The sequence below is a fragment of the Platichthys flesus genome, chromosome 14 (assembly GCF_949316205.1).
Source record: "Platichthys flesus chromosome 14, fPlaFle2.1, whole genome shotgun sequence".
NCBI classification, from domain to species: domain Eukaryota; kingdom Metazoa; phylum Chordata; class Actinopteri; order Pleuronectiformes; family Pleuronectidae; genus Platichthys; species Platichthys flesus.
Genome location: NC_084958.1, coordinates 13,468,348 through 13,485,477, shown reverse-complemented (window position 1 = coordinate 13,485,477; position 17,130 = coordinate 13,468,348). Strand labels below are relative to the sequence as shown.

The window sequence follows — 17,130 nt, the reverse complement described above, 5'->3', positions numbered from 1 at the left end:
ATCCTCCAAACCACCCTTTGATACAAACCATAGTTCATGTATGACCTAGATTGTCATTGCAACTACTAAAATTATAAAGTAACTTTTTTGGGGGGGATTTGTTACGTTTAAAAAAAAGATTGTGGCTCGGGCTAATTAGACAATCCTTGTTGTCATGATAAGAATAACGAGTAATGATTTTTATCCCTGTAGTCCTAACACAGACTTTGTAGCTGAATATAATACGTCACTCAACTTTCTCCTTTAGTTCCGTCATAATTGCAATGGCCACTAGAGGTCGCTTAACATTAAAACAGAATTATCAGTCGTAAGCTAAGATGCTGGGACAGAACTATGGGGTTTTGTGTTTGTTTGTTTTTTTAGCCTGGATAAGGGGGATGATTAATTTTTATTATATATTGATTATTTGCATAATAACCGTGACAAAGAGGATGTGAGTGACTTTGAACAGCAGCAGTTTCTCTCCTATGTTAATGAATGGATTTTTCTTCTGAAGATGTAGAGTGTGAGCTCCTCATTTGTAAGCTCACTACCCAACCAACTATGGGATGACATTGTAATCATGCTGGTTGCTGTCTGTAGCAAACCAGTCAGATACAAGTCAATTAGTCATCAGTGTCTACAGACTCAGTCCCAGTTGCCCACTAGTTACTAACTTTTATTAGCAAAAGTTAATAAATGACCTTTAACTGAACTAATAATGAAGTGAAGATAAATATAGCAGAAGATTTCTGAAAGCTTGTAATATTTCATTAAACTTCTGCTTTACACAGTAAATATTCATTTCATACATTTTGACATTTAAACTAATTATTCCTGGAGGCTGTAGTGTGCTGATTCGTAATGAGCTTGTATTTCTATTCCGCCAAAAATTGTGTTTGTCTCAATTTTACACAGTTTATACAGAGCCCTTCTAAATCAGGCGTGCTGTGAGAACTGTTAACATCCCTGACATCAGCTCAACAACAGCTCTGACAAAATCAACAGCTCTAATCCCTGCCAGGCCCAAGGAGCATGCCAGGGATTAAAAGGGTCCATCCCGCCATGTGTCTCTGTTTCATGTTTTATTCTGCAGTTTTCTGTGCTGTGTCTGATTCTCTCTTTTCTTTTCCGTCTCACAGCTATTCTGGCAGAGTTGTTGGAAACGGTCTGCACGCTCAGAGGCAAAACCCGGAGGTCAAAGTTCGCAGTGTTGACCCTTCATTGGCTGAGGTCAAGGAGAGGTTGGATCGCTTCAACCAGGTAGGATGACCTTTGCTCAACATGATTATTATTAATACAGACTCTACAGATACACGTATATATTTATATCTTTGAACACAACATATACACAATGTATCTAGAAGAAGACAACAGAAGACAAAAGAGAAGAGATGTATTTAAATGTTTAAGAGCAGAAATAAGAAGTAGGGCATTCAAAGAAAACAAAAAAGATGATATAAATACAATATACCAAGAAATAAATCTGAAATGGTATAAATATATGGAAAAATGAATAAATAAATAAAATATAACTAATAGTCAGGAGATGCTTTAGGTCTTGAGCTTGTTATCAACATCGTCCACTGCCCTCAGGCCTTTAGGCTGTTCATGGACCATGGTCGACCTATTGATGTTCTTTATTTATTTTTGGCCACCACCAGAAGACCTGAGGCTTCGAGCAGCTTCATGGGATAAAAGACAGTCTGATGAATAGGTCGGACCAAGACCATTAAGAGCTTTATAAACCAATAGAGGGATCTTAAAATCGATTCTGAACCAGACGGGTGACCACTGCAGAGACTATGGAATTCATATAATCTGCTCTCTTTCTGATGTTGGTTAATACAGCTGAGTTTCGAAACTGTTGTTACATAAAGATATATATATGCATTTCGTAGACATATCAGTATCTATGTTTATCTTTGCAAATATGACAACATTTTTACAGAAAAAACATTACACTAAAGGTGTACATTTATCTTGTGGCCAGTATGGATGCAAAATCTGCAACTGCATCAGAACTTAAGTGACAATTTGCCCATTACTAAATTAAATATGCAAGAGAAGTCTTACATGTCCCTGTTTTTAACATTGTTTAAGATTTTATTTAGTTAAAAATATAGTACCATTTGTCCAGGCACATATATAAATATATATATAAATCAGTTTGAATATTTTTGCTCTGACTGAGCTGCAGAATATTTATCTGCAATCCATAACTGAATTACAAAAAAGTCTGGCCCTATCAAAGGACATTGATTTTTCCAGAGTCCTCAGGAGACAGCATTTCACAGAAGTTTAATGTTTTTAGTTACATAAGAACATTTTATTACAGTAATGAAATCAGATTCCACTGAAACCCATTAAACATTATGAGTGAAATGATGGTTTTATGTAATAACAAGCCTCAGTTGATCAGGCTTTTGTCTCATTAGTACAGCTCACACAATATAAGCCGTGGTCAGACGAACGGCTGAAAAGTCCTTGGCATTCGATTCAAAGAATTGTTTTGAATGCAGAGGCAGATATCAAAGATAAATGAAAAGGACAGAAGGTGAAAGGGAGACAGTGACAAAAAAAAGTGAATTACTTTGGAAAGAAAAAGGGAAAAGATGAGAGACGGGAGCAAAAGGTCAGGAATGAGTGACGGATGGGCCCAGATGACACATGCAGCTTCAAAGTGACGCTGTTTGTCATGTAGATGGGGTTTAGGGCTGAAAAGGACCAAGAATAAAAGGGCCATTTCACACAGTCCCTACAGGCCATTTGAGGAGACAAACGGGGCAGGATTCGGTTCCCCTCTGCATGTCTGCCCTTTTGTGGCCCTGGATTTTCTGCCCACGGATCGTTCACCGGGTATCTCTCACTTTCCATCACTAAATCCTCCTCTCTTTCTCCAGTTTGTACCCTTTCCTGTACCCGTTTGATTTCTGATCCTTCCCTCCAAAAGACTTTCTCCTGTCTGCCCCTAATTCTCGCTTGTCTTTGTCTTTCCGTTGACCCACTCTATGTCCTGACTTTATCCTCTTCTGCAAACGTCCTCTATACCTTCACCCCCTCCTTTTTTCTCTCTATACATTTTCGTTGCCCGCTCCATCCGGGTGCAGCTTGTGTCGTACATACACCCCTGTCCACCTGTTTGTCCATTGACAGCTCGAGATCATTTCTGCCTGAGCCCAGCATCCGACTGTGCACGGTGGCTGTCAAGTACCCCGTTGTCATGGCAACCGTGCCGAGTTGAGCCGGCCTGTTGACATTTGCAGGGTTGAGACGCCCACCTCCAATCTAAACCAGGTGGCCGAGGGCGGCGGAGCTTTGTGGCTGTGCCAGATAAGAGCAGAGAATCACCGAGTGTTAAACGGCCTAATTTGGGCTTTTTGAGCTGCAGCCAGAACAGCTAAACATCGAAGGGTAGAGAACCACGTTTTGATCACGCGTGCTCACAGTTGCTGTCACGCACACTTTTGCATTGATGTCATGCATATTCATCAAACTGTTAAACATCAAGTTTTGCACGCTACCTATGTGCTGCGGTAGGAATTGCCAAGTTCCCCATTGCGGGACTATTAAAGGAATTCTTTAGGTTTGCGTCAAATCTAGTTCTTTTCGAGACTTTTACAACCCTGGGTAATCTTCATACAAATTTATATCGATCAAAGAGGATTGGTTCAGAATTAGATCTACTGGCCACAGCCGTAACAGACTGAAATAGCCCATAGCACACGCAGAAGTCTTCCCCCCCCACCCGAAATACTGACACTTCAACTTTGAAAGGAAGTTAGTAGGAGCTTTACTACACCAAATCAGGGAGTATATCTCACACCTAATTATGTTTGTAGGTAAATTTAATCTTGAGCTTCTCAATTATTTAACCAGGTAATTTTTAACAAACGTTATGTTTGATTTAAAGATAAAATGTTCTGTCTTATTTTTTCTTGTTCGGAGTCAGATATTTAGTTATATGATTGTTCTTTAAACCTTATTAAACTTGAACGTAATCACATCCTCATTTAAAAAAGAAGTCTTAACACAAGCCGCACGCTGAATTAGTGGCTCCATAATCAAGTCACATGTTTTCTGATCAAACAAGGTCAGGACTTGTCCGCAGCTACAAAACAACTGATTTTTTTTCAGGAAACAGGGCTATTTTATAAAAATCTTCCATGTGGGCAAGTCAGTTCACAAAATAAGTTTATTTGCAGATGGATTTTGGCAAGTCCATCCGGATCACTTTCCATTCCACAAATTTCACTGGATCGCCTCGCTGGCTGTAGAGTTAATTGCAGTTAAATCACGAGGGAGTAGTTTACAGATATTAGACAGCGCTGATCAGTTCTGATTTGTTCGAGCAGACGAGGTATTTAGGCCTTGACAAAGCTCCGTGATTATGGACTTGACCTTGTGTGTAACAAAAAGCATAACAGGAAGCGATGTTGTTAATTTTGTGCTGAGACCTCTCTGGTGATCCAGATAATCAAACTCATGTCTGTACAATTGTTCACAATGGTTCTCTGTATCTGTGCTTACCAGTAGTGCCAGCTTTGCTAATTCCATAGGTTCTCAATGTTAGAAGTAAAATGACACATTCCTGTGTGTTTGTCTTCTTTCAACCTTGAAGAAGAGCTATAGCCTGGCTCAGTATTCGCAGTATAAAAAAATACACACATTGGCCTGGTATTCACAGACTGTATTTCTCTTTTTTGACTGAAAAAGTGTTGCAGGTATTTCAACAAATCCCTAATCTGAGTTTTCCCAGATTTGAATAAAACCTCCATTTCCGGGATTAGTGAGATTGAGACGTGTATATTTTTACCTAGTGGAGAGTAGTTAGACCCAGAGGGCTGTGGCACTAAGAGGATTGGGAAACTGCTGCTGATGAATCACAGACTCTGACCCCTCATTTACCCGTGGCGTTCTCCTCATAAAGCACTCAGAACGAAATACAAAATGAACACAGACACACTAACACACACACAAACACGTACAAAGACACACGCCCGTGCACACGAGAACAACCGGTGACAGACAGGTTTGTGAGGTGAAAGGGAAAAGTGCGCTCACACACACATTTGTGGCTAAACATCTCCAGTTGAACCAAGTTCCTCAAAGCTGGAAACAACACACAAACACACGGCACAAAAAAAACTAATCTCACCGACCTCCAATAAAACGGTCCATTAAGTGAATAGGCCTGCGTATCTCCTTCGACTATCCTCTTGCTCTCTGCCTGTAAATATTGCGGATGTGGACAATAAATGTTTCAAAGTGGATTTTTGATTCCCGGCCATGGGTCCAGCTGTTTTTGGGTGGGGAACCTGTCACAATGCTCCCTCTGTTTCCGTGGGACTGCTCGGGCCGTGCGGATCATTTGTCGGTTCGTCAATTTGCTCTAAAGTAAATTCAGCAAGCAGCGGCAGAGTTTAGGGGCAAAACATGCACATGTTTTGTTTCTGTCTTTATTTTTCTCACAAAGACTCACACACACACACAAACACACACACTCACAAAAAACAAGGACAGCGACATTAGAAACGATGAAAGCTGCAAAGAGTCCAGCATGAAAAAGTCCAGTACACAGCGGCCAGTTGTGTGTGTGATTGATGAGATTGGCTGCTGCTGTGCTGTCTGGTTTGGCGTGTGGCCCAGACAGGTTCCACATCAGAGAAATCTGACTTATGTTTAACACACACTCAACACATCCCCCGTGGAACCCGTGGATCTTCGAATCTATACCAGCTACTGCCGGGACTAACAGTTACTGTCGGCTCTCGTTTGTGAGCTTGACAGTTTAAATGGGATTTAGGAGGACTGTAGGAATAAAATAAAAAAGTTTTTACGTTAAATCTTAAATATCAGATACTGTAGGTGTAGTTGTATGAGAAACCCACAGTTTGCCTTCCCTGAATATACAGTAAGTCAGCAGTAAGAAGAGCTTTGAGCTTTAAAGAGTGGAGTCCAGGGCTGAGCTGGCAGCGCGTCACAGGGAGGGGACAGATTCTTTCCACTTGAAGATGATGATGGAGCCGGCCGTCACTGGAGCTCTGCTGCTCTTTGCTGCTGCTGCTGCTGCTGCTGTGGCAACGACACAGCAACAAGTCTCAATGCTCAGGGCGCCCTATTAGTTTGGCAACCAAACCTCATGAACCCAGACTCCACTCTTAAGCATAACATGCTTTTTTTTTTAACCATCACAATTAGATGAACATTTCATAAAAACCGGTGACCGTTTTTCCACATTTTCATATATTTACTTTCCTCATGGGTTTAGCTCCATGAAAGTAAGAAAATATGTGACCTGCTTGTGTTTCTGGCACATAGTTGTGAAAAATCCAATTTTTTCATTCTAATGTGATGCATGTGTTAAACCAAGTCAACACGCCATGTTCCAAAGGTCATCGGCAACAGGGATTACAGGCTCCTTTCATGGAAATGGAAGCAGGGTAACACACGCAGTTCATGTAGAGAAACAAAATAATCTATTAATCACTCATGCAACCACAGAAATCATCATCTCACTACAAGCAAGCAATCGGGCCGTCCACCCATGTCCAGTCCGCATACGGCTAATCGGATTAGCAAGACGGACAACATCTGAAACCACAGGAGTTGCTTGCTAAATTGTAGCCGCTACTAGCTAGCTTTACACCGACACGGATAGATGATAAGGTGAAAAAATGCACTTCCAGGGAAGGAAGATGGAATCAGCATCAAGCTTCTATCTAATAACAAGTGTGTAGTGATGAAATACCTTGGTTCACCTCATATTGATGAAGAGAGGGGGGAACTTGAGGCCCACTACTTGGTTCCGGAGCTTTAAGGCTGCTGCAGACGAGAGGATAATCAGGCTGATTCCAGACCTGATTTGACCCGTTCGACAATCACGGGGTCGTTCACGACTGGCGTTCAATCGGTGCAAACTACCAGCCAAAATAATCCTGAAGTATGAGATGTTTACACAACGATCGGCCAAGAGTTGTAAATCCTGTAGTGTACAGCAGCCTTTAATCGGACCACAGCCACTTCAGGACATATTTCAGAATGTCGTTTGTCATTTGAAAAACGGCTGTAACAGCTGGCACCAAGATAAATATTTTATTCTTTAGTTTGGTAGTATTTAATTTGATTACGGTTCCATTCGAAAGTAAACAGTCATACATTTGGTGCATTCATTTCCTTTGACAGATGTTGGATCGCCTGTTTCTTCAAGTCAGTGACAAAAATAACTGTAATATATCAAATATGTTGAGTAACTCTTCAAATAAACGTCATATCAGACTGTACAGAGGAGGAGGATTTGTGTGTTATATGAGAGAAGTGGATCCTGTACCCTGCTTTAACAAAATGCTGCAGTACCGCTCAGCTCAGTCACTGAAATGAAAGCTTTAATTATCTGGATAAAGGTTTGAAAAGTTTGAACAAAATGTGTCTTGTGTTCAAAGGCTTTAAGACAAAACAATGACAATGGCACCAAAGACAATAACCACTGTGACTATATCAACAATATATCATTAATGAAAGTTTCAAACAGACACACTCAAAATGATTCTGCAAAGCAGCAGCTGATCTGAGCTATGCACTTAAACGTGACAGGCTGTCATGTAGACCCACTTGAATTCATGCTGAGAGAAGAAGTAAATGCGTAGTTTTGTAGGAAGAGAAACTCCACTGGTTTGTGGTTTCCTTCCCTGCTTCATAATCACAGGGAAGGAAACCACAAACCTGAAGAGAGACCTTATGGTGCACCACAGATATATAGGGAACCTAACGTTGAGATATTAAATGATGCTTTACCTTTGAAGCCTTATGAAGCCCATCATCTAGTAGCATCGCACAACAACGGGACATTACTAGATTGGTCACAGATAGAGATTCAGTCCCAGAGAGAGTCAGTGGCACGGTCAGCTACGTTAGCTCATGTTTTACTTAAGACAAATTGTGTGGGTACATCGAAAATGTTAGTAGTAGTTTAAAGCACACGCAACTTCATTTCCATACACATTTCAGTTCTGTTTGAAAATGTCAGTGAGAGTTTCCACATATTTTATTTAACCATTTATATAAATGTCAGGTTACTACTTATTATGAACACTTATTATAGACACACAGTCTAGTACAACACTACCACAAATTACAGATTGGCACTTTTCTGCCGCAAGCCTCAGAAAACAGCATTTCACACTTGACATTTGTCAAGTCAGGAATTATTGCAGGGCTGTTGCACAAGTTTCCTTCGATGTCAAAGGCTTTTTTTTTAGGTTTACTTTTTGATCGACTCAAGTCAGATTGTATCAGATTTGCTTATGTTGCTGCAGTTGGATGAAATCTTATTTGAATCTTATTGCTCAGGTTTAACAGAAATACTTGTTCTCAGTCTTTGACCAAGACTAGGCTATGAAAGACAAAGGAAATAACTGGTTGACTGAATATGATTCAAAGTCAAACTCAGGATTAAACTGAAACTATCTGTTGCTGATACGAAATCTTGTAACTGCGTACAGGTTGGAAAACAATTTATAAAATACGCAGAGAGTACGAAGGCCTTAAATTGAAAATAACAGTAATTACTGCCTCAGTAGATTTATTAATCAATTATTTGATTTTATATTTCCCAAATTTTAATTGCGTTACAGGTCCAGGTACGGTCCAAATAGTAAAAAATAGGACCCTAATTTATTTTGTCCTATTTCACATGAATGATATTAAAGTTGACGTACTGTAGGACCTCCACTGATTAATGCAGCATGTGTGCTCATGACGTTTATAATGATGGACATTCATGTTGAGTGACCAGCAGTGGTTACATATGATGTAAGAGGGGGGGCTCTTTAAACCTGCTGCCTTACGAGGGCCCCCGAAGCCCAGTTTGAGGTCTGCAAGGCTTCTGCTTCCCAGAATCACAGCGGCAGCTTTTCAGCGTCTGTTGATCCTCACATTTCTCACAACAGACTTCTCATCAACAAGGTGGCTGTCGGAACACGCTCCCTGAAAACCGCCGATGTCATTCAAACTGCCAAACATTTTTGAACAGCGACTCGATCATCTCGCTGACAGAAACCAAAGTTCATTCACACGAACACCTTTCACACACACACACACACACACCCTCCCTCCGTCAGGCCCTGACAGAAGCAGGGTTTGACAGGTCCACGCCACGGTGCGTTGCTGTGATTGACTCATTAGGGTTGCATGAGGTCATGGCCAATAATGTGTCACTAACAGTTAGCGGCGGAATTGGCTTGTGCTAACTTGCAGTGAATGGGTGTGTGGAATTGTTCGAAAGATGTCCTTACCGTAACTCAGACGTCTTGTGAAATAATTTCCTTATTTACTGCATTTTATGCATTTTTTTTTTTATTATTACTGACTGTTGAAAGGGGGACTGATTAGCCTTTGTTGCAGAAAACGCCACCATGTGAAAAGCCATTTTCATCTGGCTCATAACTTTGGAGAATAATGCCAAATTTTCCAGCTTATTCAAAAGAAATGTTTTGTTTGTTCAGGAGAATTTCTGCCTTAAGAAACATTCTCTCTATTGTTGTCTAGTCATCTTTCCTTGACTTGTCTAAATGATATCAAACCCACATTCTGCAAATGCAATCTAACTTAACCATTGTCTAAATTAACCAGAAGGGATTTGGCAACATTTGATGGAGATACATATTTAGTGGCAGTAACTCCAACATAATGAATTCTTCTCATGTAGGTATTAAGCTCTTCATCAGAAAAATGCCTGCAACCGCCAATATACATGATATCAATCACTCTTGATCCACATCCAGAAATATAAAACACTTCTTATCATTGAAATAACATTTTCTAGGTTTTTGTGGCCTTGGCAGAAGTGCATGTGGTCGAGTGAGTTGGCGAGTGTGCGTGTCCATGTATCTACTCACATTTTTTTTAGCTAGTATTTATATAACAGCATGACATCTGCTATATTACACAGCGATCAGAGAATTTCAGTTTTTGTTTTCTACAGTGTGTTATGGATTTCACATAAAAAGGTCAACACGGCAAAAATATGTCAGCTTTGGATCGTTGTTTTTGTTTTGGCCTCATCTTCAACCTCAGAGTAGGACAACTTCAGAACAGTAATCGGCTCAGTGTTTTCTTATGCCTTTGAATTGGAAATCACTTTGGAGTCATTGTGATTTTCCATGTTGTGGATGGCAATGCAGAGTGTAACTAAAGTCCAGAGTCCAGGATTAGCTTAATCTGCCAATCAGAGGCTCCCTATTGATTAAGAAGTGTAGAGAAACTGCCTGGCCATAACAGGCGCAACTAATCCACACAAACAAAACATCACATGTCTTCCAGAATCAGCAGCTACGGATCAGCAATTCACAGTTTTAGTTACAGCCTGGCATTCTCCCTTGAATACTTTCTGCTACTTTCTCTCACTCTCTCTCCCTGTCTAACCTGTACTTTGGAAGAAATACCTTGTACTTTATTCCCCTTCGGCTGCCTTCACTTGGTCAGGCCATCCAAGATCCATGGAGAATCGTAGCCATTTCCTCTGGAGACAGGGGGACACACACACACATGCTTGTTCGGTCTTTCAGCTGACGTTTGTTTTCGTTCAAAGGCTTCCCGAGTTTTCACAGAATGTGACAGAATGTAGAGAATTCGAATTTAAAAGTCAGAAGGACTTTTGCAGACTTTCACAGATGCCCATTGTCACTTTTTCCTTAGGTCTCGTCCAGCTTTTCCTTCCCATCTCCTCCTCTCGGTCCACACACGCAGTTTTACCACCACTGCCCTTAATGAGGTGATACTGTTTCAAATTGTCAGGGAAGAGAAAGACCACATGTTCTCGATTTGGACGTGCAAGGGATATGACTTATGATCCTGCTTCACCAGTTTGACAACCACGGAAACACACATTCTATTACATAACCACTGTGGCAGTTGCAGTATTCATATACCATCCCTAACGGTCACATTTTTTAATTTCATAATCAGATGTTCTCTTTCTACATTAAACTGGGTTGGTATCCATATTTGTCTCCTGGTTAAGTTTTACACACACATACGCCAACTTCTTCTCAAGTTGATCGGAGTTGAACTCTTGGAAATGCATTTTAATTTGCAGAATGCATTCACATGCAGGAATCCAGCCCCTGATGCTCTCACCCTGCCCCGTCATCCTCTGACTGGAGCGAAGGGTTGAGCGGGGGGAGAAAGAGCCGGTGGGGTGAGAGGAGACTCGAGAAAACATTTCATGATTTGGGATTTTATTCAAAGCCGTGTGAGAATGAATGATTTCTCTTCAGATGCCAGGGTAATTTCAAGGTAATACTCAAGAAGGCTGGCAGCTTGTTTTTCTTTCCCTCAGCGCCCTCACCTGCTTGCACAACTCCCGGAACCAAACTCCCCGACTGAACACTATGAACAAATTATTATAGATTTCGCTCTCTTTCCTCCACATCCAATTCTCTTTTGTCCTCTGTCTGTCTCTTTTTTCACTCTGACATTTTCTCAGTCGATCTCATGGACGTATTGTCTTTAAAAATACTAAATCTACAACAAAGGGCCAATATAACTTACAAGACGATGTCCGTGACACTGACATAGTAGAACTGCACTGAAGAGAAATGGCTTCACTTTAAATCTGCCAACGATGTTTAAGCAGGATGAAATGTATCATAAAAGAGCCTCAGTCACCCATTTGTCAACCAGCAGTATTCTCAATAGCCCAAAATGCAGTGCAGACACGAGCAACTACAAAAGTCAGCCATTGATCTGAGTGTAGTTCAGTTTTATAACAAGTAAATAGCAATTTAGCTCAACTTTAGCAGTTTAAATGCTCTTCTACTTCTCAATATGTGTAGGCTGTTGGATAACAGCAGCGCTATAATCCAGCAGCATGATATTCAGCGTTGTGCCACATATCAGAAAGAAAGTCATGATAGAACAAAGACGTCTGTCCCTGATGGTTTACAGTCACACTGAATCTCTACCGTGTACATCACATGAAGCTGCTGCTGCTGCTGCTATTGAAATATTTCAATATAAAATATTTATTGAAATATGAAATACTTTTGCAACATATATAGTTCATGCTATGTATATCATTTTACTTTTGGAAATTATCTGCTACATTAAGCTGCTTCGCATTAATGTGCGTAAACTGTCACTGTTTCTAAAAGAAAAGCCATTTTCAGAGACTTATCAAGATGAAACCTTGACACTATGAGCGAGTTTTCAGCATGGCAAAAGTCTTTCTTGTGTTTCTTAAAGAAGGTCAGGAGAGAGAGAGAGAGAGAGAGAGAGAGAGAGAGAGAGAGAGAGAGAGAGAGAGAGAGAGAGAGAGAGAGAGAGAGGGTCGATTCACTGCATATAATTCATTCTGCAGTGTCTAAGAACTCATATTTCAGTAGTGTCCATCTGTCTTCCTGCAGCTCCAGGGACACATTAGAAATTAGCTCCTCTAATGTGTTGTTGGAATGAAACAGTTCACTTCCCTGTGTGCTACCTCTGAGTTATCCACAGTAGAGCTGTGGCACTTTCTCAGTCCTGACTTCATCGCAACAAACCAACAAACTGCCTTGGCCAGCAGCCAACCGACAATTCTACAACGAGCCGACTGTGGTTACCACAGCGACGGCGCCTTAATTGATTCCCTCTCTAATTAACATGCTTTAAGGACAGCTGGGCCAAGCGGCATTGTGTTAAACGTCCTCTGAACGGCCCGGTTATTAGCTTAATACCCAACTGGTTATCTGGACGGTGTTGGTACACAACATTCTGCTGTTCAGCACAACGTTTTCTTGTGAACCCGCGGAATGCGAATTGGATTTATTCGGTTGCTATGCATAATAAAGAGGCTTAATGCGTTTATCATGGTTGCCGTCCAGAAACAAGAAAGACGTTTTCTCTCTCTTGCTGTCCATCTTCCATTATCTCTTATCTTTATTCTGCAGGCCTATGCTAAAATATCTGGATTAATGCAGTGATTAGAGACTGAATACTTTTTCACGTACACGAGTCGTTGTGCCTTCACCTGTAATTCATAGCAGCCGTCAGTTTCCTCGGAGTGTGAGGAGAAATATGAGTATGACACTTAACTTGGTATGGTTTACAGCTGAGGCCGGAATGATGTTTTTTATTGTGTCTCCCATGAGCCACAAGTCCCCGAACCAAAGCTTGTCCTTATTTTGACACGGCATATCGCATTTCAGCCTCAAACAGGTGGAACCCGGACTCACAAAGAGCCTGTCAACAGCTGTAATGTGAGCCTCTCCATAGCCATAAAGTGCAAAACTCTGAGTGAGCATTATTGTTCACATTTTTCAAAGTAATCCTCTTGTACCTGACTGCTCAAAAACCGAACCATTCACTGACCGTCAGTGGCTTTCAATTTATTTTGTGGTGGGCATGAGTGATATGTTTTAGCTGCTTGTGCTAAAGGGCACACTCCAGTTTCACGAAGCCCGGCCTCGTGCTATGGCTGAACATGACTCAGTTCAGCACAGCGCTCATTTTCTCCCACTCGGGCCTGAGTGAAGGGGAGTGCATTCACCAATGGGATACATGACAGATGTAAAGAGTTAGAAAATTACAAGTGCCTGCTCGTGCTGGGATTGTGTCCGGCTTCCTCTTCCCCTCTCCTCAGCAGAGAGTGGTAATAACTACTCTGGCATTACAACTAGAAAGGACACCGATCACTGCTCCACTGATAACTTTGACATCAGCTGAGCTGTTGCAGAATAACTGTGACAGTCCAACATTTATGTGGCAGTGTAGTCAAAGCTTGTGTGGTCTTTCTAACAAGGTGGGAAATAACCTTTTTTTTTATTTATGAAAATACCAGCCCCTGACAGACAAATGTTCAAATCCACCAGCCCCTCAATAGAAAATTAATGTTTTGAGTCTGTACACTGATGGCTGGTGCTAATTACCCACCTGATTTCTCATTATTTCTGTTTATCAGTTCAAGTCATTGACAACCATTTGCATAATTATCTTCCAAGTTACGAAAGTTTGGACAGAAATATATCAGAACTATGTGTTACACCTACTCAGCGTGATACATGATGTATAAGAATATATCAACGTATATATTGGACTTAGTCAAATTGCTTATTTGTCATATTGTGTAATTGTTCAGCTCTATATTGGTACACAACTCTATCTTAAAGGTTCAGTGTGTAGGATTTAGGTGAAAGGGATCAACTGGCAGAAAATGAATATAAAATTATCCTAGTGATGTTTTAACTAGTTTGTTTCATTTAAAATGTACAAATGTTGTGTTTTATTTACCTTAGAATGGGCAAGTTTCTATTTAAATACTAATTACATCATCAGCAGGTCCTCTCTACGGAGGCCGTTATGTATTTTACAGTAGCCCAGACTGGACAAACGAATCACATTTTGAGTTTTTCATAAAAATATTTTGGGGTATTCAAAGCTAGAGAGACTGACTGAGTGGCATAATCTGGTGTCAGTAACAAGGATAATAGTGATTCCTCAACATCTCAAGCCAACTCCCCACCCCCCACCCCTCTCAGCATGTCTTGAGTGCTTGTTCGCTGCATGTGAAGTCCAGTTTTGTTCCAGAAGTTGTATTTGCCTGTTTCTCATGAATGTTTAATAGCGTGCATATGTGCACATGGAGCAAAAGGATGGTCAACATGAGCAAACCCTGTGTCTTCACATGCGTCTCAAAATCTGGTATCCGTGCCTGCGTCCTGGCTTCGGACTCCAAAGCACCATTTGTTCGGGAGTCAGGGCAGCTCCTCAGATATGCTGTGATGGAACAAAGACCACCTTGATGATGCTGGACAGCAGGAAGCGCCAGCAGGCGGTCCAATTAGTTTTCCCCATGCTGGGATGAGTGTTAAAGAGAAGTGCTTCCTGCCTCAGGCTGAGTCTTAACCCTGAACTCTGGTCGTGGTAGGATGTGATATGCTTCCAAAAAGTCCGGCTGTCAAATGAAAATATTAAAATGAGTTGTGTCAAAAGATGTACGGCTAATGATTCACAATCTATTAAACTGTAAACTGTGGAAAACTCGGCGATGGTTTGATGCACAGTGATTCAAATTTCATAGATCGTGATCTTTTCAATGGGTGAACTGAAATATAAACTGCAGATGTTTTACGTGTGCAATGAAAACATGGTCAGTTCTACTATGTTGAGTATTAAACATATAGGACTTATCCAAACTGAACACGAGGAACCTTTTACCAGTTTGGAAAAAATAAGACTTATATATAAACCTTCTGTTTTTGGGGGGGGCTGTTTCTTAACCTTTTAATCAATGTCCCACCAAAAATGTGTCTGTAATTAAATGCAACACATCATCCTGCCACCCAGGGCCCTTGCTCTTGAACACCACCCACACTGCTCTACTCCATCCCCACGAGGCTATGTGTCATCTGATGGACACTAAACTATACAAGGCCTGTTATATCTGGGCAGGAGCGATGTTGTGTCAACTTAAGAGCAGTAACGCAGGAGACACGAGGAGGCTCAGTGGTCCACTGGGACCCGCTGTTCTCCTGTTCTCCTTACTGGTATTATGTGGCGTTGCAGAACATGGATTTCAACTGTCATAAATCAGATTTACTCCCAGAGAGACTAGAGGGTGGAAACTGTATAGAAGCAGATAAAACAAAAAAGAAGTTATATCGAACATGAACCAGTGCTTTATAGACCGTGCATTGCTGTGTTGTGGTTTAGGAGACCCAGCAGAGGTTTCCAAAACTGGACCAGGTGGAGGACTGGGACGAGCTGGGCAGTGGGAAGTCGGAGGGCAGCTCCACAGGCTGTGATGACGAAGATGGATGTCAGGCTTCAGGAGATGGTGAAGAAACTATCTGTAAGTGTCCTTCACTCTGCTTATAAAATACCCCGCTTGTTTTATCAATCACATCTCACATCACGTCTAAAACAATCTGAGTGATGATTTTAAATTGTGCTCTACCTTTTATCATATGATTTAGTGCAACTTATAACAATGAACACAGCTGCTTTAGATTTTTTCCGGGGATTCACTTTAACACAAGTTTTCACACTCTGCAATCCTGACTGCATCTCCTTGAGGTTACAGCAAAGGGGGCAACACAAGAGGTTCACACAAACACACACACAAGAGGTGAGGAAAGAAACGGGACTTGTGTTGGCTTTAATGATAATCATTTGATCTCCTGTAGAAGCCTCATGTTAATCATTTGTAATTATCATGCTGGTACTGTTTATCTACACAGTAAAACGTAGGGGTTTGTTGTACATCATTTAAAAACTATCGAGGTGAGAGGAGACAGAAATTTGCGGGAGCAAAAACACACTCAACCAATATACACGAAGGTCAGATATAAATGTTATGATTTTTTTTTTTATGTGGGTGGTATATAGGCCATTCGGGGATACTGTGCGCTGAGGCATCCAAGCAGACAGGAGAATGTAACGAGGGGAAGGTCCAGTGATAAGCTGATTTCTTTTTGGCTTCCCCAAGTGCAAGACTGCAGTAAAGTCAGATGCTGATTTAGCAGTCATATATATATAGATAGATACATAACATTTAGCATGTTTACCAACACAGAGGGTATCATACATTAACATGTGCATAATGATGAGCAAGCCAGTAAAAACAACAAGACGTTGGAATGTGCTGGTCGTCGAAATGTTCTGAGCATGAGATTCAACATCATGGCAAATCATCTAAATGATTTATTATTCAAAATTATACATGTATTATTTATGTTTATATATAATTATATGATCAGTTTAATCTATCAGTTTATTCGACTTGGCCGTAGGAACAACTATGAACCTACTGCCTCTACCTTTAGTTTGTAATATTATATCATGTGTCAAGGAATATTTATGACTAGACTACTTCACGCTATATAGCTATAATTATGGGGCAGTGTAAGTAATTCTGCGACTCTGATATTCCTTTATATCTGTCGTTCTTGGACTTGGTCTTAAATATCTATCATTATGATCTCAACAAGATCTTAAATACAACCTACAGAAACTTTGGCATCACTGGATCTGTATGTACAATTGCTGGCTTGGTAATCAAATCCTTATTTTCCTCAGGTAACACGCTTGCTTTTCTCATGTAACTACTTGCAGCTTTTTGTACACCTGGAAGTAAAGTACAAGGCCACAATTGTCAAAATTATACTATTCTAGCAC

General features: G+C 40.8%; 1 protein-coding gene across 2 annotated transcripts in view; it reads left to right on the top strand.

The window, feature by feature from the left end:
- Nucleotides 1-17,130, top strand: part of LOC133969002 (glypican-5-like) — a 92,800-nt gene that overhangs the window by 58,946 nt on the left and 16,724 nt on the right. For both annotated transcript variants that reach the window (XM_062405305.1, XM_062405303.1), the window contains 2 exons: nucleotides 1,122-1,242; nucleotides 15,667-15,805. In XM_062405305.1, coding sequence (XP_062261289.1) covers nucleotides 1,122-1,242; nucleotides 15,667-15,805 — 260 coding nt within the window. The remainder of the gene's footprint in view (nucleotides 1-1,121; nucleotides 1,243-15,666; nucleotides 15,806-17,130) is intronic.